We start from the raw sequence: 27,174 nt of genomic DNA, 5'->3' as shown, positions 1-27,174 counted from the left end.
CTGCACATAAGAACACCCTGCTCACCTCTGTAGGCCACTGTTCCCTGCGAATCTGTGATCAGACTCTGCCGTAATTGCCTCTTCTTCTCCTCGGTCACATCCAGACCCAAATATTGCAGCACCTTTAAACAGAAACCACAAGTCCACAGAATAACCCCCGTAGGAATGCCAGTCTTCTGGAAGGAGTTGGGGGAGGGGGGCAGTTTGAGCTGGATTTATCATCGAGTTCATCATTATTCAGGTCACAGACATGCCTTTTCGTGGAGCAGGTCTGAACTAGGTCTCCATGTCATCTCCCCTCTCCCAGATTTGGTCCCACATTGCCTCTCCCGGCTATCAGTCCTGATTTCTTCCTGCAAGCGTTTTCTACAGAGTGTGGGACAGATCCTCAGCTGGTGTCAACTGTCATTGCACCATTGAAACCAATGGGCAATTGACACCAGCAGAGACTGTGCTACTGAGAGTTCAGCTTCCTTTCTGGTTCCCATTTGCTCTCACACGCTCACTCCCCAGAATGAGGCTGCAAACAATACAAGTCTCGCTGTTTTTTTCTGCAGTCCCGGAGGCATTGTAATAATGCTTTATGCTTCCACAGCACCTGCCTTTCAGCCAAAGAGCTACATTATTATTATTTATTGTTTCTTTAGTCCCAGGCCATGTAGAAGACACAAACATTAATTAATCCAACCTCACAGCAGCTGCACAGAGGAAACTAAATCCATATTATTCCTCTTTTATAGATGACAGGACTGAAGGACAGAGACTATGTATTGTCCCCTTCTCTAACCACTAGACACCATTCCTTCCCGTAAACATGTGGGAAATTCCAGATTTTCTCCAGCTTGGCCCACAACCTTGGAGAGTCTTCTCTTGGGGGAAATAGGTCATTCATAAGCACAGCTTTTAAAGTGCAAGGCAAAGTGTGCTAAGCTCTTTATACACAAGGCAACTTTATTTTAAAGCCAGAATAAGTAGAGACCAATGAGAAAATGCAATCTTGAATTCTAACTGAGAAGAATGATGCATTTCTAGCAGAAATCTTTCCGCCCACATGCTATGTTACTGATTTTCCAGGGATTCCAAACTGAAAAAGCACTGCTTCATCTACCATGAGGCCGGCAGCAAACTATGTTTTGCCCAGGAAGCTGTATCAGCTCCAGAAGGAATAGTATAATCAGATATTCGTGACAGCTGCTGAATCTATCCAAAAGCCTGTGTGAGGAGATATCCTTGGGGTGTGTGGTATATTTCTATACTATATCCATCACATTGCAAGAAAATACAGTATCAATGAGTGGGACGGGGCATGCACATTTGATATAAAATGGTTGAAAATAAGGAACCCAAGGTTAATTAGGCCTCACCATTTGGTCACCAGTATGACCCAGTCCCCATTCTTTGAAGAGAACTTGAATGTTTTGTTAATCAAAACACTTTAGCTAAGAAAAAAAGGAAAAAACCCACAAACAACATCCTTTAGCTCCTCAGCACATCCCGCACAATTTGACACATTGTTATATTGGGCCTGATTCAGGGCTGGTCTACACTGGGAACTTACACTGGCATATCTACATCTCTCCCGGGTGTGACAAATCCACACTCCGGAGAGATGTTGCTATGCCAACCTAATCCCCGATGCAGACAGAGCTAGGTTGATGGAAGAATTCTTCTATAGACTTAGTTACCACCTCTCGGAGAGGTGGATTGCCTAGTCCGACAGATGAACCCCTCCCGTCTACACTGAAGTGCTACAGCAGTGCCGCTGTAGCAATTTAAGTGTAGATATATCCTTACACTAAGGCCCACTTACATCAAACTAGCAGTATAAAGGGGCCATGAAATGGGGGTAGGGGAGTGTAATGAGAATTACACTCTGAGAATTCAGGCCACCATGGCAAAAAGTGCTTGACTTCAATGAGAGCGGGATTGGACCCATAGATAGTAAAGCACTTTGGGAGTCCTTCTGATTCAAAAGCTCTATATAGATATACTCGTGACAACAATAACCTTACTATAGGAGAACATGGGAGATTTTAGGGGCTCTTTGGACAATTTGAAAGGTATAAAGCCAAGCCAGGAGACTGCAACTGCCTGTTAGGTTCTAATCAAAGTGATGCAGCCATGCTGTGTCTTCCCTGGTTCAGGTCTGGCATCCTCTGCATTGCAGAATTTTGGAGGAATGACGTGCATACTTCTTGACCACAGACAAACAGATCTGGTGCAACGGTGTCATTTTTTCAGGAGTCCTGTTCATAGAGTTTGGTAGAAGCCTATTATCCCTTTATCTCATTAATCAGATTAGGACTTGAACCTAATTGTACTGGATGAGCCCTGTGATCCTAATAATGTAATCAATGTTTTGAGCACCGTGTCTGCATCCCCCATTACCTGAACCATGACTCACACATCTATTAATAGGGCTATCTGCCCAGGTCAGGTTCTGGGTTAGAATAAAAGGGGATCTGATAGAGCAGACTAAATCCACCAAGAGATGACGTGTGTGCGGATTAGGTCACATGACCCAGTGCTATAGATTTATTCTATGCAAACAGGCAGGCATCAAGATTCTCTCAGACTAGGTTTGTGGTTTCTTAATCTCTCCTGCAAGCAAGTGACACACTGACCCCAATGCCTTTCACTGACAGTCATCATGAACCTCAACATAATGTTTGTGCAACAGAACTGGGAAAGATTCAAGCTGAGAAACCTAGTTCATAGCTCAAGGTGTGTTTCCGTCTGATCTCAGTGCATAGATACAAGGTACAGTCGAGTGCATTGATTTGAGAATATACCTCCACATTTAAAATAAATGGCATATTGCCAAAGTTTAACAGCTAAAAAAACCTATAAAATTTTTTTTCCACCAAATGCCTCTAGATGGCTTGAGCAAAGACAGAAAATTACAAAACTAAATAAATAAGGCAATGCCCTGGTTTGGACAAAGCCCCACTGCAATCAATCACTCTCCAACTTTTCCATCACATGGATCATTCTCCAAGATTGAGATCCTCTCACTTAGCCCTCCCAGTCCTGATCCTTCACCTGCCCTGCAGCTGCCAAAAGTGCTTGCTTACGGACCATCACCTTGGTTATCACCATGGATTCACCGGGTGCCCTCCAAAGCTAAAAACATGAGCCCCCTCAGCTCAAGTTACAGGAGTAAGCTCTTAGTGGGAACTGTAGCGTCATAGCCTCTATGGATCAGGCTGAGATGGACACTCATGCACCAAAGAGCAGGGTGCTCCTGATTCCATGGACAAGTCATATCAAGACAACAGGAAGATGAAAGTCAACTCATGTTAATATGACTGGTGTAGCTGCTGGGTTACACTCCTCCCATTTTCCACCTGTGAGTTCCGTTTCCCTGGGTTCAGGACTCCATATTTAGTAGTGCAGTACCTCCCCTCGTTCCCTGCAAACTACACCAGAGACTCTGGTTGGCGGGCTCCTTGAGGAAGTCTGTAAGAGCACAGACTTTTTTGTTCAATCAGTCAGCTGCTCACCCAGCAATTTGATGTACCCACACTACCTGGCATGGCACTCACTCGTGAGAATCTGGTGAATCTGCTTCATGCACCACCACCTCCACTTCTAAATGCAGCACTCCCATGAAAGGCACCCTAGCCACCACTAGAGGTGAGTGCCAAAATCCCCCATCCCATCTTCAAGAGGTACCCACTCACACATCTGGCGATCCAGCAATAGGGGAGATCCCTCCATCCCCCCCAGCATGGATCACTAAGGCAATGGTCAAGAGCTCTGTGGTGGTGCAAATAATTACCTTTCGCTTTGCTATACAAACATAGCAAGGCAGCTTACTAGCTTTTTGCATGCAATAAAATGATCAGCAATATTTTTAGGTAGTTATGCCTCATGGCTTCTTTAGAGTGCTTTACACTATTGCCAATGCCAGTTACTAATGGGTTGTGGCTGCAGCCCACAGAATAATCTATTGCCTATTGGCCCTGTGGGATACCACATTCACCCATACAATAAAACACTCTATATTCGCAAGTGTAATGAAGTCTGTATCAAACCATTTACCACTGGGATTTGGAGCTCAGCCATTATTATTATTTGTATATGGTAGCACCTAGGATCCCTAGTCCTGCACCAAGGCTCCACTCTGCAAGGTGCTGTACAAACAAAGGACAAAAATGGAATACAGTTTTATCCAGTCATTTATCTGGGAGGTAATTTTAACCCAACAATATTATGGCAAAGACAATGGCCCCAACTGAGACGTGCATAACAAGATGACATTCTCACTAAGACAATAGAAGACAATTGTCCTCCTCATCAGAGCCAGATGAAAAAAACGAAAAACCAAGGCTGCAAAAAAATAAACTAATCAGAATTTTTTTCCATTTTGGGTTCCAAGTTTTTAATTTTAATTTTTTCATTTTTTCATTTCTGATTTTGTTAAAAAGCTGAAATATTTCTAAAAACATCAAAAAAGGCTATTTTTGAATGATAAACTTTTTCTTTGAAAAATTTCAACCACCTCTAGCATTCAGAGCAGGTCTGAGTCTGCCCCTGCATCCTGATTTGCTGCCCATAAGATCTGAAGACACAGAAAGTGTTCTCTCTTTTGCTGTTCTATTTTGTGTTTATGTTTTCCTCCTGCCTTCAACATCTTTTGGCCAATTATCTCCAAAGGCATCTCTCTATCCCCGCAGAAAAGCGGCCATCTCCAAGCAGGACACTGATGCTGCTCTATTAACAGGGAATTCTGAATGAGACTGTGGCGAACACAATAATCCCTGAGGCAGAGACCCATGAGTAATGCCCTTTCTAAGCTACAGAGCACCTGTTTCAATCCCTGATCTTGCTTGACCTGGGACTGCCACAGTAGCTTAATATTAATGGGGTTCTCAAAGCTTTCATAGCCTGGACCACATTTTAATACCCAACCCGACTTTCCCTCCCATCTACCACCACCTGGCCCCACTTCCTCTCTCATTTCCCATCACCTGATCCTTCTTCCAGCAATTTCCTTCATCGAAAAACAATATGAGGAAAGTGCATATGTAGTTTTAGCTTATTTTAAAATGATTCAGCAACTGGAAAGGAGAGGAGGAGCCAACAGTACCATGTAATCAGATGCAGTCTGGGAGCCTCTACCATTTTATTGAGCACAAAATCTCAGTTTCAAGGCAAGAATTTCAACTTACCAGTTCTAGTTTCCCATCCTTGAGTCGAATATGGGGATCCAGCGCTACTTTTGATTTGCTGCCCGAAGCTGCTCTCTGACTAGAAGGTGAAGCAGGACCTAAATAACATTAAGCAATCATTAGTGGAAGAGCATGGACCCAGCCAGGAGGGAGAGGGGGGGAAGGAGGACACATCGACAAGGAGCATCCCAAACTAAGCTCAGGGCTTTGTCGCTGCATGAAATACGTTGCAAGTACAGATGGGCTAAAATCAGAGACCAAGATTTTCAGAGGATGGGTAACTCAGCACTTTCTGAAAATCAGGATGCTTTAAAGTCTCCATTTGGGCATCACAAATGGAGGCAACTAAAATTACAAGTCACTTCTGAAAATCTTGGCTAGAAGTTTATATACAAAGCCTGGGATCCTGAACTTCAGTGATTTTGGATAAAATTCAACCTGGTTCCTGTCCACCCCAATTTATGCTTTGGTTTTACAAAATCAAAACCCAACAAGTGAAATTCTATAAAAATCCGCATCTGGGTCCTTAGCCCAGGAGTTATAACCAGATTAAAATTAATGCTTGTGTACATGTTTTATGTAAATGCTAAGTTGAGTCTGGTCTCAGAGAAGTGTTTACAACTCCCATTAGAGAGAGAATTCACAGGTTAAAAACACCACAAGAAAACGTATCACAGAATTTCTCCATGCTGTGCTGATATGAAAAGCAGCACCCTTTCACTTAGGCTGGGCAGGTTGCCTTGTATATTCAGGATGTGCGTTTAAGGTGAGCCACATGCACGTAAATGTGGAAGGCTACAGGGTGCTTGCGTGACAACAAGACACTGTATTGTAAGAAGGGAAATGGCAGAATCTCTCTGTTAGAGAAAATGATTGAGGGATGGAGAGAGAGACCCAGCAGCTGACAGTCTGCTCTTCATTGCAGGTGGCATTTTCAAAAATGCCAAAATGACTCAGGAGCACAAGTCCTGTTGACTTTTCAAGGGAGCTGTTCTTAGGAAAATCCCGCATATTACAATTCAGTTAATTCCTGCAGTTCCCAACAGACACCTTCAGAAGAGGGTTGCAGAAACTGCTGCTCATTTAGAGGGATGTCCAGATGGACTCTAAAAACGTGTAATGCCGTTGCTGCTTTTAAGACCCAGCTAATGATGCTCTTTGAATCTGATAACAAAAGGGGCTTATAAAACCTGATCCTGCTCACACCAGTCAGTGTCAAAATTCTGGATCATGCCCATAAAAGAGGGTCCAAAGGCCATTTTCTTTCATCTTTGAACTTCCCGGGAACTGGGGCACAGGTTAACTAAGAACCTGATATCCCAGATCACCTTAAAGAAATCTCCTGCTGTTTTGAATCAATGGGTGGGATTTTCCAAAGCACATGAGCGATTTAGGAGCAAAAGTCCTGTTGAAAAAAATCAGTGGGACACATGCTCCTAAATCACTCAGGCACTTGTGAAAAATGCCATTCAGTGTGGCTCTGAGGTGAAGAGAATAAAATGTTATGGAAACGTGGGAAAAAGCAGCAGAGGTGCTGTCACAAGCATAATCCTCCTAATCCTGATATTCATCTGTCTCGGTAATGCCAGCAGCTGGGAAGCAGGGCCTGAGGTAATAAACGGGTTCACTGCATTGGTCATCCAACCCCCTGCTGTGCAGGTTCAAGGGCAGATCAATTCCCCTTGAACTCCTTGCTAATCGGGATTAGCTCCATGTGGCTTTGTTCAGAAAATCTCGACACAGATATTCCAGGAGACCCTAAAGGCCACCAGGTACCAGTGAACAATTAATAGGTCCCCGTGACTCCTTCAGATTTCAGACTAAACTCCTCTTTCCCCATAACTATTTGTTTAGTCCAATTTGTAATGGGACCAGTTCAGAACTCTGTGCCCTTCGCAGTGCTTAGAACACCTGATATAAAAGCAGACATGTAATGAACTGCCTGAGAGGAATCTCAGGCTACATGGTTACTATTTGTACCATGGTACCACCCAGCAGCCCGACTGAGATCAGGGCCCCAGCATGTGAGTCGTTGTACAGAAAAAGAGTCCCAAAGAGCGTATGGTCTAAACAGACAAAAGATGGGAGGGGAAACAAAGGCACCAAAGAGAAGTGACTGGCAGAGGATCTCACAGCAGATCATTAGCAGAGCTGGGAATAGAACCCAGGTTACCTGAGTTTCAGCCGAATATCCTAGCCACCAGACTACACTGCTTCTCAGGTCTCCGGTGTACATAGACTAGCTAACAATTGCCCCTCATCGGCTGGCCTTAGTCCATTCCTTCTTCAGATCTTCACCTTCAGGAGAAAATCTGTACTTGACAGCGTGTACCGAGGGCTAACAAAGCAGGCCCGGGGGCCTCATCAGTGTGGGGAAACATATTCCAGAGTGCAGGGCCCTTTAACAGAGAGTAAGCAGCTCTCTCGTTTCAATCAAGGGATCTCTTCTTGAGCGCCAATGCAGAATGCAGCTGGGGAGTGGGAAAGAATCTGTCTGCACTAGGAGAAAGGTGGGGTTTTACCAGATGGTAACTAAAGTGTGGCAACAATGAAAGCCTCGTATGGATAAGGCAAGTGCAGCTTTCACACATTAGTTGGTTGATAAACTAGCCTCCCCTTCAACCTGCTAACCTGTACAAACTGCCTTGCCCACACACACATTAGTTACCATGTGTTAGTTAACATGGGGTAAACACCCCACCTTTATTCCTGTAGAGGATGCACCTACAGTGTTAGAATAAAGCATATGGGATCATGCTAAAGATTATGTACTGGGTCACTGAATTGTGTGCATCTCTGCAGTTTCCACAGTCTCCAACAGGAATTGTGCAGACCAGAATTCATCCCAGTGTGACTTTACCTACCAACACATCACTGAGGGCAGTGATTCTTTTCTATGAACTGCCCAAACGTCAGGAGAAGAGAGACACTTATACTGATTAAGACTATTTCGCTATAGCATCAATTTGGTATCATGGTAATTAGGACCTCAGTTCCCAAGGAACATTACTCCATATGAATGCGTTTGTCTCAAAATAGCTTTGTGTATTGCAGAGTAGTCTAACAACATTAACTCTATTGTGCAGACGTACAAATGGACAAGGACAGGCAGCATGGCAGATAAAACATTTACTCCTTGGGGGAGCTGAATAGGGTGACCAGATGTCCTGATTTTACAGGGACAGTCCCGATATTTAGGGCTTTTTCTTATTACCCCACCATCCTCTGTCCCAATTTTTCACATTTGTTATCTAGTCACCCTAGAGCAGAACCAAGAGCCCAGCAGATCAGATGTGCTCCTATAGGTATTATTCATTTTCCTCTGCTTTTTCTTATTTATCAAATGCAAACATCCCAGATAGAGTATATTCTATGGGCCCAAAATGCCTAAAGGAGAAACAGTTTATTGAGCTGGGAACATATTATTTAAGCCACAAATTCCTCAGGATCAACCAGAAGGCTCAGTTCTTCTTCCTCCAAAATTTCTACATCTTCTACTAATGCACAATCTCTGCTGGAGAAAATAGAGCACGTGCATTTTCACATGCATCTGAAACAAGCATGCAGACATCACACTGACTGGAATGGGCACATGCACGTTTGCAAACCCCAACTTGCATGCATGTCTGGGGTCATTTGGGTGCTTAAGATGAGTATCCTGATTTTTATGCTTGCTTGAAAAATTGCCCTAAAGTGTTCATTGTGCCAGTAAACAGAGCCATTTTGGGATACAGAACTACACAAAGTGGGATCTTAAGCGGAGCCAGTCAAAACATAAGAAATGTGCATGCGTGCACAAAAATGTGTTTGTTGTGTGCATGGTGCAGACATGCAAAATTCTTTTCCCCTGAAATTTTTCAAAATTGGAAATGTTTCTGACCAACTCTTATCTTGGAGTATTACGTCTCAAGCTCAGGGTGCATCAACCTGAAGAGTAACCTGCAAGGAGGGAGTCTTCCGTTCAAATCAAAGCATAAAAAAATTCACGTGAAAGCAGGAAGTATGTGGTGTCCTCTGAGCACAGGGGAAAATAGAACTTGAAAGATTCGCATCTCTGTACATTGTGAGCCTCGGGTGCTGAGACAATGACAGAGACTTACGAACCCCGTGAGCCATTATTCTATCCCACATGTACAAACCATTTCATGGATAGTTGGAGGCAGCTAATTTGGCTCAATGATCATGGAATCATGTTTCTGTTTGGGCCCTCCTGTGCTCTATCAGCAACACTGATTTATCTATTTGTTTTTAATAGCAATTCCGTTTCCAAGGGCCACCCTCAAGGCTCCAGTTAGTGCTGATTGCAGTAAGGATACCTGGCCACTCGTCGGATACCAAAACGATATTTCACACCGTCTTTGGATAATAGCAGTGATGTTCCATCACTACCAATGTGATACGGAATCAGTGACTTACAGCTGAAAGGCTCTGTAGTCCATTGCTAATCCCTTGAGACTCCCAGTCACCCCTGCAAAGACTTCTGCTCCCATAGACAAACTCACATGGGTGTATCTGATGCCTACTGAAAAGAGCCCTAAATTAACTGCACGGCTACCTTTAATCAATCCTAATGAACTGGGCCCTATCATTACACTGTGAAACTCCACCTGCAGGTACTTAAAGCTTCATTTCATTACCTCTGATACTGAGGAGCTGTGGACTAGATACCTTCACTACCTACACAAATAGATCAGAAAGCAAGTAAAGCATGCCTCTTACCAGATATCGTGAGCTCTGGGGGGCAAATGTCCGGTGATGGAGAAGGCACAGGAAAGAGATTTTCTTGTCTGGTCTAAAAAACAAGACAAAATAGCACAGAGAAAAAAATGCTGAGCCCAGTCTGCCAGTGTAAAGCAAAAGTAGAGGGAGGAGCTCAGTAAGGAACCATCCCAGCTGCTCTCTAAGAAATCAGGTTGAACCATCTCTTACGTGAAAGCACCATGTGTACCTATTGCACTAGCGAGAGAGAATGAACAATAATGATGGCCCAAACAGGAGTCCAGGTTTGGAGTAAAAGGGGGTTGTCTCAATGACAGTTCCAGGGGCCCAGATTCTCAAAGGGTTTAAGGTACCTAACTCCCATGTTCATTCCTGTGCGATCTAAGAATCTCGGATGATTGTAGACAGTTGGCTAAACTGAAGTAACTTTACTGAGAGCAGTGGAATCACACCAAAGATGGCCCAGTGTGTTTTATCTACAGGGGTTTATTTCAAACCCTACATATCCAAGACATCCATGAATTCTGAGGGAGTTTTGGATCACCTCAAACGCACCTCTAGTTTTACTCAATGGACAGAAAGCAGAGCTATCCACCAGGCATGCCGGGATCGAATGCAGCAGGATCTCTCAACCTGAGGCCAGAGGATCGCAATCATAATACTAAATGGGAGAGGGATCCCAGCTGGGTCCCAGGTGAGCAGGGGCAGAGGGCTGTGGTATGGAAAAGGCTGAGAACTGCTGAAATACAACACAACCAAAGCTAGGAGGTTACACCCAAGATATTGGCAATGGAACCATGCCCCATGCACATCAAGGGTCATGCGCAGTGAAGACAGTTTACAAGCCCCTTCTATAACACTGGAGCTAGCCCTCATTGTAACCTGCCATGCTACATATTTAGGCAGCAGGGTGGGGGGAGCAGCCTTCCCTTGTTTCCTTCCCATCACAGAAGCAATGGTTCTTTTATTTGGCAACCCTTTGGGGAGAGAGGAGTGGAATGTGCAGTGAAGACGTTTCTTACTATAAGACGACATTTCTTTGACACAGATGAGTTTAATAAGTGCACACAGATGCTCCACAAACAGTAGAGGGAATTCCAAAAGCAAACGGCTTCAGCAGGAGGCATTAAGATGAGAGAGGCAAAAGGAAATGCTTGAGACAGGCCCATGTGGTGAGGTTACAATATTCCCGAGAGCATGGGACTGGAAGCTATTGACTGAACCCAAGGATAATGCAGACAGGTACCGTGCAAGGTATCTGAGAAGTGTTTTCATCTCCAGAGTCCTTGGTTCAAGTCTGTTTTCAGCAATCACAAGCAAAAAAAGCAAGTGATGGGCTCAACACCACCACACTGTAGCCAAGAATAAAAGATATCAAGTATATTTAGGATGCAGAGGTGAAATATAAGAATTAATGTTATAACACAGGGCCAACAGGCCTGTAAAATAGTCAGCTTAGCCACACATGACTAGCTCACTGAGCAATGACCATGTATCCATAAACTGCAAGATTACAGCAAAATCTGTATGAATTGCTGATGGTTCAAAAAATATGCCGCAATGTATCTGCTACGATCACAAGATGACCGATAGTAACAGCTTGAGAAATTTTAACTTGACCACAAGTTGCTATGGTAATGATTTAATGTAAAGGTTAATGAGTTAAAAAGGAACGAATGAGGGAGCTTTTGAAAAATGGGGCACCCCCCTCAATTAGTGGCGCATGGAAGTATGGAAAAGGAAAAAGGGGTTTGGCACCCTTAGCATATGCATGACACTTCATGACTGTAAGCGTAACTCAGGATAAAAGGTGCTGCCCAGCCTGTGTGCTGGGGGGGAAAGGGGGAAAGATAGTGTCTGACACTTGGGGGCCCCACCAGGAGATGAGTGATGCCAGTCCCAGGGCTAAGCATTTTGTATTTTTTCTCTCCCTGCGATCATATTTTGGCATTTGTGGGATGGTTTATCCGCTTAATGTATTTGTTAATAAAAAGAGACTTGTGATAAATTATAATTGTTTCTCGTGTGCTTCTAGGGTCTCTCATTCTAGTGATACTGATGATAATATTCCTGGTGCAATAAGCCCTCAGGAGACAGAAACTTTCCTGACCACTACGGTATAAGAGACTAATGGATTGATGTATTGATTAATTAGGCTGCAGCACAGTTATCCCAGACTGCAGAGTCCCTATTCCTGAGGCCAGTCAGTGCATTTGAGTCCTGCAATATCCCTCGCTGTTCCAAGCACACACTAAAAGAACCAGCGCACTCAAATGAAATCACAAATATGATTGATGTGGCACTTCTTGAGGAACTTGGCATGAACTCCCAGAGTAATGCTGAACTGTGCCTTCGAAGCAGAGCTCGGAGTGAGGCATGCCACATTCCACAGAGCCACACACTCCCAAGGGAACACGTGGGTAGGGATTGAGCTGCAGGGAGGCTTAGTCTCTCCCCGTGTTCTCTGGTGCAGAGGAGGAATTAGGCTACACCTTGCTTCAGGACAATGCAGGACTGCTCCTCTGGGTGCACCCAGGCTGCTCTACCAGCTGACGCAAAGAAGACACCATGTCAATGCAGAAAGTGCAATCCATGTTTATACAGCATGGCTCTCTGTCCCCCTCTAGTGGCTTGACCATGTATCGGCTTATGAACCTGCTACAGTCCTTGGAGCTGGTGCTTTCAGCACCGGCAGTAGAATCTCATACTTTTAGATCCAGAAATCACAGAGTTCACTCCACCCGGGGCATCACATTACACACGCACACGTGCTGTGGATGACAGTATCTAGAAGTGTGTGGGCCAATCCTGAGTTGCATGTGTGCATCCAGCACAGTATGCACAGAGGACTTGAATTTGCATGCTAATTTAGGGTCAGAAATAAAGTGCCATGTGGTTCACACTTGATTGTATGAAAGGAGCCTCCAACCAGTCTTTTCTGTAGGGTGCCATTTGCAAAAAGAGTTGGATGGAAGGTCACAATGAGCATTTCATTAATCTAGGAGACAAGTGATAAATGCATGGACTCTAGGTGAGATTTGCAAAGTCAACTAGAGGATCGAGCCACATGACTCATTGATTTTGGTGGGAGCTGCATAACTAAATCTCCCATCACCTCTGGCTTCTGGAAACACAGTATAGTTCTGGGCCTCATGAGGAAAGAATACTGATAGTGCTGAATTTGCTGGCTGTTGAATATGGGCAATACAACTGAGTTACTATCATCAAATGCTTTTTTCACTTGTGACTTCTGAAAAGAGGTTTGAACCAGAACTCTGGAGATGAAAACACATCTGAGTGACCTTCAAACACATCACTTAATTGACTGATTCCTCCTATCCCAAACCAGAGGAAACAATATCTCAGAGTTAAAATATCCAACTCCCTACGAGAGCAAACAGAGCCATACAAGTCCACGCTGCTGCCTTTCCAAACAGCTATTCTAGAAAGATTATCACGGAGTCCCTAAAAACAGTAATCCGATCAGAAATGGAAATCATGGGGCTGGCCTCTGTGGTCTTATACTGAAATTCAACATACCTCGGGTGACCGCACATGGACTTTCAACCTGCAGGAGCTAAGACCATTCCCCATGGCCTTAGGAGGTGACGAGTGGATGGTGCTCTGAACCGAGAGTCCAGGATGTAACCGTCCCCTTCCAGGAATAAAGGCCACTTCTGTGTTTCCCTCGTGTCTGAAAATAACCAAGTTTTTAAAAAATACACGCTTAAGTTTCAGAACTTTCGTGGTAATGGCCCTGTGGTCTTTCCTCTGAGCTAAGCTCATTGATCGCCTGTGGAACATGAAACAATATTGGAGCTATCTTCCTCAGACAGGTCTTTTATGAGAGCCCAAGTTCTGTTGCAGAACTTTCGGAAGGTCTACATGATGCAACATGCTCATTGCAACACAAAGACCGACAGGTTGGGAAGGTCTCCTCCCATTCCTGATTATGATGCAAGAAGCTCCATGCATGCAAGACCTCCTGAGCGTGCAAGTCTCCAATATGGGAGTTTCTCCTTGCATATGAAGCTTAGAACAATGTGCAGGCCTCCTACCTAACACTCAGCAGCATCACAAGATCTGGCCTTTACTGACAATAACTGGGAAATGCTTTTTGTACCCAAGGAAATTATTCCCTTGGGCTACTGGTGCAATGCCTACCTGAATTTGGTTTTTGCAAGTATTTTTCTGGCTTCTTCATATGTGCTGCCCACTAAAGAGTCTTTGTTGATGGCGATCAGCTGATCACCAGGCCGGAGTCGCCCATCCTAAACAACGAGGGAGACACTTGTGTCATATCGAGCTTTATCCACAAGGATTAGTGCATTAAAAAAAAAAAAAAGTGACACATTGCTCAAAGTATTCTTCTGCAATACGCATCCTGATTACCCCCCACCCTATATTGTCCATCCATCCCAATAAGAGCTCCTTCAGAACAGCTGGAGCTTTCAGGAAAGACTCCTTTTTCACAGGTTGTTGACTTACTCTGTAACAGTCCCCGTCTGGCGTAAGCTCTTGAACATAAATCATGGGACCCTCTGGTCTGTTAGATCCGCCACTAATCGTCAACCCCAACCCAGAGGATTTTGCTATGGAGATGCTCTGAATCCCTGATTCAAGGGCGTAGCTGCAAGGAACAGAGGTGTTAGCAGAAGACACAACAGTTGTCTGTTTTATTCTATAGAGCCATCGAGTACCTCTGTAATTACACAGCAGTGTTCTAGCAAGCCACCACCAGTGCTGAATGAAAAGTTCTGCATTTGGTTTTGTTCCTGAGTTCTGCAATTTCCCTATCCTTCCCTAACCTCTTCTCCCTCTGCCTTCTTCATGCATGGTCCTGCCTAAGCGCAGGGAACTGGACTAGATGACCTCACAAGGTCCCTTCCAGTCCTACGATTCTCTCTCTGAAAATGGGAGTGAAGTAAACACTTATCAAAACCTTTGTGAACCTCAAGAATGTGTTTGATTTGAGTTTAGGACTAGAAACGGGTAAAGATTCATGTGCTTATAGGTGCAAGGGGGTATATGCTACTTTTATCTGGGGATAAATATTATTACTATTATTTTTGCTGTTTATTTGGCATTATGGTAGTACTTAAGAAGCCTACATGAGGATCAGGGCCCACTGTGATCAGCGTTGTACAGACAAAGTAACAAAGAAGAGAGCCCCTACCCCAAACAGCTTACAATCTTTGTGTTAGGCAGCTCGTAACTGGAGGATGAAACAGATCAGTGGGGTGGCAGTGGGTTGGGAGGGTAGGGTAACAAAGCAGAGTTCAGCTGAAAAGCAGAAGTCATAGCCAGTTACTTGCCTAACCAATGCCAGGTGGGAATGATTTGTAGGCATCACAGCAGAGGCAGGTTTGAAGGAGAGATTTAGAAGGGGATAAGATGAGTACATCGATAAATGTTGCTGGGAGTTTTCCCCATGCCTGCGGGGCAGCATGGGACAAAGCATGGAGGTGCTGGAGCAGCAGGCAAATGGGTGACAAAGGCTGCCATTACTGGCAGAACAATAATGGGCATCAACCACTTGGTAAGGCCAGTCCTCCTTAGTAAATAAAGGAGTTAACTGGTTATTTCTCTCTTCCAAGATAAAATCTTCTAACTGCATCCATATAATAACCAGTACCAGTAAGCAATTTGTCACTTTAATTAATCTTTTAATTTCCTGATAATCATCATGTTGTATTTTGAGCTATGTGATCTGCAGAATTATGCAATTATCACAAGAGAACTTCTCCATATTTCTAAACGGCCCCATCTCTTTAAAGTCGTGACTGTCATACATTGCATAGAGCATGCATGTCATAGGGCTTGTCTATACTTACCTCGGAGATTCGGCGGCAGTCAACCGGAGTTACGCAAGCTACGCAGAAAACTTGCATAACTCCCGTCAACTTCTCTGCTTCTGTTCTGCGCGCCGTCTTCACTGCACTGTGCCGACAGGAACCATGTTCCCGTCGAAGCAGCGCTACCCCACTTTAGAAGATGGTCTTAATACGTTGATTTCTTGATTTCTGGATCGACTGAGCAGGTCTTCACTGACCGCTCAGTCGATCCAGAGAAGTCAATCTGACAGTGGCGACTTTGCTGCCGTCAGTGTAGACACAGCCATATTGTTACAACAAAGAAAACTTTTAAAATAAATCTTTTCAGGAAATAAGATAGAATGTAGTGGTTAAAAAAAAAAAAAAAAGCATAGCAGTTGGTTTATCTAGGGAGAGGTAAAGAAGACAAACCACACATAGCAGATGTCAGTCACATTGGACTAACATCTGGAACTACTGGAAAGTGTTCAGATACCACAGTGATGAGTGTAGGGTAAGAACCTGTACAGAGTACGAGTCACTATTTTGTAAGCGTCTAGATTAGACCATAGTTGCACACATACTCAGTCTCCAAGATCTGCGATTTCAAGATGTCTGAATGCTGGTATTGCTTCTAGAAGCTGGCTATTTAATGCCTATCTGCCCCTTTTTATATCCCCAAGGTGGAGACAAGCAGAACTTTTGCTTTATTTGTAACTGGATACTGTTGTACTGGACACGTCCACCACATATGTACATGGGTACCCAGCCAGGTCATCTCCTGTCTGTGCTGTGCAGTAAACAGGGTTAATTGTGGAGTGGGGAGGTCTGGATTGCTCCCAAACAGATGAGCAGTTCTCTCCTCTGTAAGGGTGTCTCCAAGCATGAGTCCATTTATGCAAGCCACTTAAAGCCTTTTGTGCCAAATCTTTGTCCTCTGAAATCCCTAAAAAAGAGCTGATATTTGGCTGATATTTGTGGAATTCACCTGCTAAGTGGATTTACTGTGTCTGAAGTAAGGGATTGGTTCTCCCTCTGAGTGGCCACTCTATTGACTTCAGAGGAATTACCCCTGATTTACACTAGTGCAAGGAAGAAAAGAAGTGAGCTCTACAGGTCTGAGATGCCACACTCTCAGTACCAATGTTAATGCAAACCATAACAGTGCCAGTCCCTCCTATTGGAGGAGCCACCAGCAGCCGGCAGCAGAGTGCTCTCTGCACACAGCGGATCCTGGCTTTTGTACTTTACAAAATAGGAAGCTTGAACCTAAAACATACAGGCACACCATGAAGGTGCCACACTCCGTAGAAACAAAAGGCCTGGTTCTCCATAACCTAGCCCCATGTGCACCCATTTCCTACCCCTCACCCAGGTGCAGAGTGGGTGTGAAGTGCTGCCAGGTCAGAAGGCTAGCATTGCCATCGACTTTGCACTGGTGGAAATGACTGCACGAGGGGATGGGGCAATGAATCACAAGGCCATGCTCTGCAGTTTGAAAACAGCAGTGGCCTTGCAGGAAGTCTCCATCAAGGGCATGATTGTAAAAGATGCACCATGTTGGCCTCTCAAATGTCTGTAAACCTGGGGCTCTCCCTGCCCTTTAAAGGGATGGTTGCCTCTAGCACAGTAGACTGAGTTCTTGGGGGTGGTGGCTGTGCTCACTGTTTGTATAGCTCCTAGCACAATGGGGTCCTGGTCCATAACTGGGGTTCCTAGGTGCTACCATAATGTAAGTGATTAATAAGAATAATATAAAAAACACATAGTGGCCCAGTCTGAAAGACACTGAGTGACTGCTTAACCATCCTCCAACACATGAGGAGATACAGTAAATGTATCCAAAGACAACTCTGGGTCCTGGTCAGCACTAGAAAATTAAGTCGGTTTAACGACGTTGGTCAGTGGTATGAAAAATCCACACCCCTGAGCAGTGTAGTTAAACTGTCCTAAATCCCTGTATAGACAATGCCATGTCGACAGAAGAATTCTTCCATCAACCTAGCTACTGCCTCTCAGGGAGGTGGGTTACCAATGCCAATGGGAAAACCCTTCCCATCTAGCTAGGTAGCATCTACACCAAAGGACTGCAGTGGTGCAGCTGTGCCATTGGAACGTTCCAAGTGTAGACAAGCACTGGACATTAGAGGATAGTTTTAATGAGAAAGAGGGAGATATACACATTGATTTGGGATTCTTCAATTTTGAGAAGCCCAAGCTGAGACCTCTTAAAAAGGCCTGATTTTTAAAGGGCAGTTCTGCACTTTATGAAAATCAGAGTCTTTTAGGTGTCTCAAGTGGTGTACCCAAAATCACTAGATACCTTTGAGACACAAGGTGGGTGAGGTACTATCTTTTATTGGAACAACTTCTGCTGGTGAGAGAGAGACGCTTTCAAGCCACCCAGAGCTCTTCTTCAGGTCTGTGTGGCTCAAAAGCTTGTCTCGTTCATCAACAGAGGTTAGTCCAATAAAAAAAAAATTACCTCACCCATCTTGTCTCTCTAATATCGTGGGAGCCACCTGGCTACAACTACACTGCATAGACACCTTTGACACTTTTTTGGTCATAGTGCCTAATGTAGTGGTTCTCAACCCACAGCCCAATCAGCACACAGCTGCAGCCCATGTGACATCTTCAGGGCCATACAGGTAGCATATATATTGTGTGGATGCAGCCCACATAACACATAGAGAGCTGCGGCCCACAATGGTAAATGGGTTGAGAACCACTGGCCTAATGCAATGGGACTCTCTGAGTATCTATAAGCACTATTGCAATACAAATAATGTTCTAGAAACACACAGACAGCCTGTAGACTTTAGGAGTTGATGCCTGTGTTGCATAGAGCTGGTTTTCCCATCCCATCAATATTTTTGAGAGTTTGAAATTTACCATCCAAAAATTGGGACACAAAGCCAAAAAATCTAAAAAAAAAATCATAAATCAAAGTACCAAAAAGTTTTTGGTTTGGGTCAATTGAAACATGTAATTTCAAGAATTTCAAAATGCTTCATTTCGATTTCTACCTTTTTTTCTTTTAAAAAAAACTTTTTAAATCTAAGTTACTTAAATTTCACAACGGAAAGTCATTTTGAACTAGAAAACAGAACTTTTCATTTAGAAAATATCCAAACAAAACATTTCAACAAATTTCAAAGTTTCCCAACATTTTCCCAGCTTGTGAGATCTGTTGGTTGTGCAAATAGTTTTGCTGTCAACAAATGAGAATTTTTTGATGAAAGGAAGTTTTGTTTAAAAATCTCTAAGGAGCCCTAGTGTTGCATAATATGGTACATACTGCGAGCTTGAGTGTGGGGAATGTGCCGAGTTTCCGATGAGTGGGCCATGGGAATTTGCTGGGCTCAGCAGCAGAGGACTCTGCGAACGTGACGAAGACCCCGAGGACGTACTTTCCAAATATCTACCTTCAGGACAAAATAAAAGTCAGCCCAGATAATGAAAGCATATCCCCCATACTCCTACAGAGCTGGCCCTGTTCCACAGTCAAGAATTAAATCAGCTTTCACGGTTCCTTACCTGGAGGTCGAAACACCTACCATTGAAGTTAATGATAGCAGTAAATTTCTAAACTAGGTAACCAAGTTTGACCTTCTCATCACAAATTCCAACCTGTGACTGTGGTAATTAACAACAAATACCACAGCATTACAGCCCTGGTCTACACTTACCTGGAGATTCGGCGGCAGTCAACAGGAGTTACGCAAACTATGCAGAGTAGCTTGCATAACTCCCGTCAACTGCTGCGCTTCCCTTCTGCACGGCGTCTTCACTGCACTGCACCGACGGGAACTGTGTTCCCATTAACGCAGTGCTACGCCACTTGAGGGGGTGGATTTACTGTGTCGACTTCCTGACTGATTGAGCAGGTCTACACTGACCGCTCAGTCGATCCAGAAAGATCGATCTGGCTGCGGCAACTTTGCCGCCATCAGTACAGACATACCCACAGTGTCACGTGCTTCTTTCTAAAGAGAAGCAGCGTGGTGGTAATCCAGTGAGCACACTACCAAACTAGTAGCCAGGAGACCTGGGTTCTAGTCCTACCTCTGCCACCGACTTGTGCTGATCACTGGATTGAACAAGCTACTTCACGGCTCTTGCCTCAGTTTCACCATGTGTAAAATGGGGACAGTGATACTCACCCCTTTCTAAAACACTTTGAGGTCTGCTGTTGAAAATTGCTTTAGAAGAGCTAGACATTATTATAAGTTACTAGCATAGTATTTTCCTGAGCTGTTGCACAATGAAGGTGGAGTTGAGGGAGCTGGAGAAGTGTTAGAGACCAACTAATCCTCCCTTGTTTCAGCACAAAGAAGTTGGGTCTCTCTCTCTCTTTTTTTTTTTTTTTTAATTGCTCTCTTTTTCAGTATCCACAATTGGGTTGACATTTTCTGCACTGTGTCCCTCTGCAGCCAAGATGCAGTTAAGTATTCAGCTCCCAGAGGGTCAATACTCACTGCCGCCATGAAGAACAGGAGAACTCCGTGCCGATTCTGTGTTGCTATGAGATCCAAACTTTTCCAGCAGCTCAGAGAACTCTCTCCTGAAAGACAAGGTGCAGCAGATTCAGTCTCAGTACAATTCTGCATGGATTTATAATGCAAACAATGCCTATAACGTTTATTACATACTAACCAGTTTGTGGGCTTAATTCCTGCCTGCGCTGGAGCGCTGCTTGGTGCAGGACAAGGCATTAGGGAGCCAGATACAGCTCCTTGATTCTCACGGGCAGTCCCAATGTAAATCAGAGCTGTTTCCAAGCACCTCAAGCTTGTGCCATTGATTTAGAGTCCATAATCCACCTCACACCAGTAGAAAAATTCTTGTGGCAAAACAGAACTTCTGCATGCCCCACTATGTGTGTTGGGCAGTTGGAGGAAGAAGCCCGCTGCAGAGCAAATGCATTAGCAGTGAATTCCCTACACCAGGGGAATTCTCTGCTTGGCATCTGCAGCTGAATTATGGCCCATCTGTGCCACACTTCTATGTCCCTTTTCATCTCACAGGCTCCAAGCACTTCATGAATGTTAATTAAGCTTCCTGACATTCCTCTCAGGTATTACTCTTCCAGTAACACAGACTGGTAAATTGAAATACAGAGTAGTTAAGTCATTTTTCCATTGTGAGGAATAAGGATAGAACCCAAGAGTCCTGACACTCAGTCCTGGCTTTAGGCAATGGATCAGAATTCCTCTTGTGGATTAGCCCAGGATAACTTCATCTCCAGCCATGAGCCTAAGTTGACGTACAAGTTGAACATGGACTATTAGGGGGATCTGTAACTAAGCAAAACTAAGTTTTTTAAAATACACAATGGACCTTTGTGGATCTTTTCATAATAATCAAAGAAATGCAAATAACCATTAAATACGCCAGCTCAGGTTTTGAAATTATCATCTTCAGAATTGTGGCTATATTACATGTTTTAAAACCATCCCCCCAACTACCCTGCTGTAAATTTATACAAGGAGAGGAGAAAGCTTAAAGCCAACAATTTAAATTAAGAGAACAAGTTCTGAGCATGATACAGACAATGTGTAACACTTAGGGATTGTAGACAGGGCATTAGAATGTCAAAGGCCAAAATGCTATGGAGTCAGGGTCTTCCATTCAGCTTCAGGCCCCTAGTTTTTTATCTGCTCATGGTCAGAAACATTGTGAATCCTATTTGCTATGCTCATGGCATACAAACAGAGAAGTGTAATAAACAAGATAAACTGCAAATTTCTATCAAGAGTAACTACTTTATTTCTTAGAATTCAGCACGATAATCCAAAGCAGAGAGAAACAAAGCAGGCTGCTCCCCAAAACAGCGAGGTGCCATTCACCTCACCTTATTCTAGATGGCTGTCTGCTGACCAATTGATTGTGTGCTTCCCTACAAAGCCCCATGGCCTAAAAGCAGGACCAGAAACACCCCTTTCCTTCCTGCCTTAAAGGGATAACTTGCAAGTCCAAAATGCCCTATCATTCATCAAGCATCAGAAAATATTCATTATTTTTAAAATTCTCCTATTGCAGTTGCTGCTATTGGTCTGCTCCCGCACCCTATTTTGCTGCCTAAAGCTACTCTCTTTGCTCACTAGCCAAAAAGGCCAATGCAACAGGGAGGGAAACCAGAATCTATTCCACAAATGGCACTAAGATTGAGACCGTTTTTAAATGGCAGGATTAGAGACGGTGGGGAGGGGGATAGGGTTAAGTGAGGCATGGGAGACGTAAGAAAATCAGAGGTGACCTAGACCAAACAGTGGACTCAAATATCTCCAATCATTAGAGGAGTTTCAGTTCAGATGGGGATCCAACCTTGTGATTTGTACCCACCTCTAAAGAAAATAAATGCAGACAATGGTGAAAAGAAGGGAGCGAGCCCCCGTTATTCTCCTTTCCTTGCCCCTTTCTCCAACTATGATATCCCATCAGCCTGCACAGCTCAGACAGGAGTTTGTTGGTGATCATCTGGCATTTACGTTGCTGCTGAGGTGTGACAGGCATGGATACTTGCCATCAAGTAAGTTGGCATTTGACTCCCCACTCTCACATTAGCGGCACCACAGTGCTGCCCAAGAAGGACCACAGGCTAGTCCCTTTTGAGTCCATCAATGGCACCAGTCATTGTCTAGAGCAGGTGTTATGGAGCAATTGGAAGCTCGGGCTATACTCCTGGTAAGTACTGGCCAGGGAACTGAGATACCAACCCATGGAAGGCAAGGCGCTCCACAAGGCCACCCCCACGGAGGTGACAAGTGCAGGGGTCAAGGCAGGCTGATAGGAAAGATACATGGCAGGTGAAGAGAGAACAGCAGTTTCTCAGGCTGTGCTCTTTACAACACAGCAGCTAGAGCGAGCATCAGTTTCCATCAACTATATTGCCACAAATCTCACTTTAATATCATTTCCAGTAAAACCCTCCATCGTTCTGTCACTCACTCATAATCCCATATCACTGCTGAGTTACGCCGTGACGAAAGCCAGGCTGCAGCTGACTCTATGAGCCTTCCTTTCACTGTCTTCCTTTTTCTGGGCGGAACACTACACTCCTCCTTTAGCTCTCTCCTTCACTGCACAGACTAGCAGCCCCGGTATGTACCCAGGTCCCCAGCAGGCTTGTACTGGGGCAGCTAGCTCTCATTGAAGCCCATATCACCACATCTTCACTGCTCGTCCCCACACTAGCTAAGTTTCAGCTAGCCTGGATACGTCTCCCTGTGCTCCAATCAGACCATGGTTTGCTGTGTAGACGTACCCTTTGGCTCTCCCATCACATGCCCGACCCCACCGCCTAGTGCAGCTAGAGCATGGGTTTCCTCTGATTGGTTTGTTGCATTTAAAACCCTCCCATTCTGAACTCTCTCAACCTCAGCAGTAATGCGGTGTCACAGGAGAGCTGCTCCTGTGGGTACAGCAGGCCCAGCTCGCTTGTGTCAGAGCCATGGGCCAACTGACCCAATTAAAGGAGGCAGGGCTACCCCTGGGGCTAAAAAGGCTTGTCAGAGGGCAGACTATGTCTTGGGAGAGGAACCACAGAGGACTGGAGCTCAGTTCAGTAGTGGGTCCCTGGAACAAGGGGCCAGGTGCTCAGGGAGCAGCTGTCAGGCCGGGGTTCCAGAAGGGGAGCAGAGCCGGCTCTGAGAAGGGAGCTGGCTGAAACCAGAAAGCTGCAAGAAGCAGGATGACCAGAGACCCATGGGAGGGGAGGCCGGGAATCCCTTGAACAAAGGGTGATCTGAGGAGCTGGTTTTGTCTATTAGGTGAGCATGGCAGGGAGTGTTTGGTAAGCTGAGGAGGTACCCTGCCAGGTCTCAGTGACCTTGTACCCAACTATTGCCAGCTATTTGGAATTGGCCAAGCCAGGAGCATTCCCTATAAGGCTGGCTCAGTGCAATTCCCCATTAGATTCGGGGAACATTGTTGCAACTGTGAGAAAATGGTCAGGTCTTTACGAAAAATCCCTGAAATCATGGGACTTTTATCTATATTTTCCATTTTTTAAACTATTTATTATTTTAATTTTATTTACTATTTGACCAGCTCTAGTATGAAAATACATAAGCTGATCAGGTTCCTGTGGAACTTAAATGTCCAGCCTTATTTAACTGATACAGGGCTGAAATAGAGGGACTTCCCCTTAACAACATGCCCCCAGTCCAATCCATCCCCCCTTATTCCCACCCCCACTATTTTTCACTGAGGAAGGATACTGAAATCAAGGGTAACAGAAGTTTATTTGTCACAGAGCTCTGAAACTTGTATAGACCCATGGAGTGGAGTCAGCTCAGTGGAGATGCACAGCAGCAGCCAGCTGCAGGCTGATTTTACTACAGATTAAGCAGCAGGGGGTCAATCTTTCTGCAGAATATTGTTTTATCTCGTAATACCTTTTTGCGATGCCCTTGTGCTCTGGGGAGAAGAACGGGTGAATCCTACATCAAAGATTACGTGAGAGCACAGTGACTGGAAACTTCACCCTCTATTACACAGATGGGAAAAAAAGAGATCGGGACACCAAATAAAACCCTAACTTGTCTCTATAAATAAAGCCTATGGACACAACAGGAACTAGACATTCAGAGCACTGAAAGTCTGATATGTGCTTAAAGCAGCAATCAGTGCATACATTGATTTTCAGCTACCCCATGTTGCCAATTGTTGTGATTTTACTGTGTGTCCTGTAACATTTAGTGTTATTCTGAGAACCCTAGCACCTGGAGTCATGAGAATTTCATTTGTAAAGAAGGGAGTTTCTAGCTATTCTCAAGTTCATTTTTCACCAGTTTTAAAATTTTTCAGCCATCCAGTCAGGAAGCAGAAACAATAGCATGTGACCTAGACGATATTATTAATAATAATGTTTTATATTGTGGGAATGCTCAGACACCTCAAGTAAAATCAGGGACCCTTCATGCTAGGTGCTCAGCCCACACAAAGAAAACAGACATGGTCCCTACTCCTGGAATTTTACAGTGTGGGGCTGTTAACACAATTGTATCAATTCCTGGATGTCACTTCTGTTCCTGCCCTTCTTTGAGACAAATAGCAGGTGACCTTTTACTGCCTCCTGGGCTCCCCCTTGTGGCTGAGGTTACCTCTGTGGCATCCTGCCTCTACTTCCCTTTGTCTGGGCCCCTCTAAGAATGCATGCGGTCTCCAGCTCTTCTCAGGCTGGTAACAGTTAAAAACAGCACCCAAAAGTCCAAACCAACCACAGAGTTTTTCAGTTCATCCTCCTTTCTTTAACTCGCATTCACAGGTTTATCTGGCCAGGGCTCTGCAGAAACCAAGCCTGCTCCTTGAGTTCTCCTTCCGCCAGCTCCACAGTCTCCTAAGCTTTCCCGGTTTATTGCCAGGCCTCCTCAGGCATGCTCAGCTACTCTCTCAGCTAACACCCCTTCCTACAGCTTCCTGCTGCCTTTTACACTGGACTCACCTGATTCCACTCAGGTGGGGCTCATCCTGTAATCAGGGCTGGCTCAGCCTTAGGCTCTCCAGCAGACAGGGCAAACCACCCTGTTTCAAGGCACCAGCGGGACAGTAAATAATTGCATCAGATGCTCAAAGCTTATTTTCCATTGCAACAACAGTGTAAGCTGTCCTGTCAGTGATCCTGCACTCTCCTGCTTGTATTAGTGAAGCCTGAACGCAAGACCACCTCCTACTCCACTCACATGACTGTATGATGCCAATGCCCATTTGGGCCCTCCATGCGGTAAGAACTCTGAGCCTGACTCTCATTTTCTCTAAGGCCCCCTTACTCTGCCAGAGTGGTGTAAGGGGGCCCTGGATGGAAACAAGATTCAGGCTCCCTGTGTTCACCAGCGATTGGCTGAGTCATTCTTAGAGCCTGACAGCTGCTATAAAAAGGGACAGCAATACGCGCGTGCCACCAACCATGGCTGCATCTGCGTCAATGAATGCTCCTGACAGTAAAGTGGATAGAAGGATGATTACTCCTCAGGGCTCAAGGACATCGCTAAAAGATAATATGGGATAAAATAAATAAATAAATAAGCAAGCATAAAGAGCCTTCCCCGGCCTCCACCCCCTTTAATCTTGGAGATATGTATTCATGTATTAAACATTTTGTGAGACGATTATGTAAGCGAAATCTCTGCAAATCTTTAAAAAAAAAAAAAATTAAACTGATTACTGCCCAACTCTCCCTCTGGATAACCTTTTGCAGATTTAGCAGATAACCAAGAGCAAATGAAGACCAAATAAATTGCTTAAAGTTTGGTTGCCTGTGTCCTATCAATTTACAGCAATCTATTTCTCAGGGTGGTTGGAGGCACTGTTGACAGATGTGGGAAGTAACCGTAGCTTCAGACAAAGCCATGCAAACTCATATATATGTATATATTTAGAAACATCTGCTGCAATTTAAGATATTAGTAACATGTCTGAGCAGCTTGAAGCAGACGAACAAGGGTAATGGCAGATTACTTGCCTCCAGGGGCATCAGCTTAGAAACAAACTGATTGTGACAATAACTATGACCAACACCTGCTTCTAACCTGCCCAGAGTTGCCAAGCCACGTTATCCCCTGCCGTGTCCAGATATAGGGTTCATCATATACAGAACACAGTGTGAGGAGCCCTATGGCGCCTGGCCAGGTGTTTCCACCATGCAGTGTAGAGGTTATCTTTATCCCCACTCCCCAAGTCTGACTAATTGCCTAGGGCTAGCCTCTAGCCTAGAGGGGCAAATGAGAACCACCCACCCCTAGACTTTGGTCTGGGTGCGTAGGAGTGATCAGGGCTGTTCACCTGTTTCCTGCCTGCTCCAGGAAGGGAGCTGATTGGAAGGGAGCATAGGCTTGGCTCCGCTTCCCTCTTCTCACTGGCCAGAGTAACTGAGCCAGGACCAGGGGAAAGGCAGGATAGCAATTTACTGCTGGAACAGGAAGAAAAATGAACTGGCGTCCAAGGCATTCCTCAGCCAGGATATGAACTGGGAGTCAAAGACTGCAATCCAGAAATAAAATACTTCGACAAAGCCACCTCCTTGGCAATCCAAAACCAAGCCAACTCTCTCCTGCCGCTTCACTAATGGCAAAGAGGGAAACATTTCTGGCAGATAAGCATCATGTGCACAAGCTCCAGGTGAATGTCTGTCACTTCCACTAAGCTGTGGGTGTTTTCTGTTCATTGGAAGGGGGGTTCCCCTACCCCTGGTAGAACACAATGAAACTTCACCTGGCATCATCGTCCCGAGCTATTAGAAGGCGCATGTGGCTGGTGGCGGAGGCTGTCCTGAGAATATCCACAGCTCTGTGGGAAGATAAGAATGAGTATCAGGTGCAAAAAGAGGACAACAGGTCAACACTGGGCCACAGTTGTGTGTCAGAGGGCTCACACATCAGCATCTCAAACAACAGTGAGCCATGTACTGGGCAAACCTTAATGACTGCATTTTTGCAGGGGGCCATTGATAGACAGAACATCTC

The 27,174-nt window shown here is 44.7% G+C and overlaps 1 protein-coding gene across 3 annotated transcripts in view; it reads right to left on the bottom strand.

Annotated features, from left to right (window-relative positions):
- The window catches only part of LOC137155169 (syntaxin-binding protein 4-like), a 119,689-nt gene that overhangs the window by 15,680 nt on the left and 76,835 nt on the right, over positions 1 to 27,174 (bottom strand). For all 3 annotated transcript variants that reach the window (XM_067551259.1, XM_067551260.1, XM_067551258.1), the window contains exons 5-13: positions 26,924 to 26,998; positions 20,188 to 20,273; positions 19,008 to 19,134; positions 14,382 to 14,523; positions 14,058 to 14,164; positions 13,434 to 13,587; positions 9,894 to 9,966; positions 5,175 to 5,272; positions 26 to 122 (exon numbers count right to left, since the gene is read on the bottom strand). In XM_067551259.1, coding sequence (XP_067407360.1) covers positions 26 to 122; positions 5,175 to 5,272; positions 9,894 to 9,966; positions 13,434 to 13,587; positions 14,058 to 14,164; positions 14,382 to 14,523; positions 19,008 to 19,134; positions 20,188 to 20,273; positions 26,924 to 26,998 — 959 coding nt within the window. The remainder of the gene's footprint in view (positions 1 to 25; positions 123 to 5,174; positions 5,273 to 9,893; positions 9,967 to 13,433; positions 13,588 to 14,057; positions 14,165 to 14,381; positions 14,524 to 19,007; positions 19,135 to 20,187; positions 20,274 to 26,923; positions 26,999 to 27,174) is intronic.

Source organism: Emydura macquarii, unplaced genomic scaffold (genome assembly GCF_026122565.2).
Source record: "Emydura macquarii macquarii isolate MOO-44397 ecotype Brisbane River unplaced genomic scaffold, CSIRO-AGI_Emac_v2 contig_1348, whole genome shotgun sequence".
Classification (NCBI taxonomy): domain Eukaryota; kingdom Metazoa; phylum Chordata; order Testudines; family Chelidae; genus Emydura; species Emydura macquarii.
Note: the sequence above shows the minus strand (reverse complement) of the source record. Positions and strands in the feature narration are given on the sequence as shown.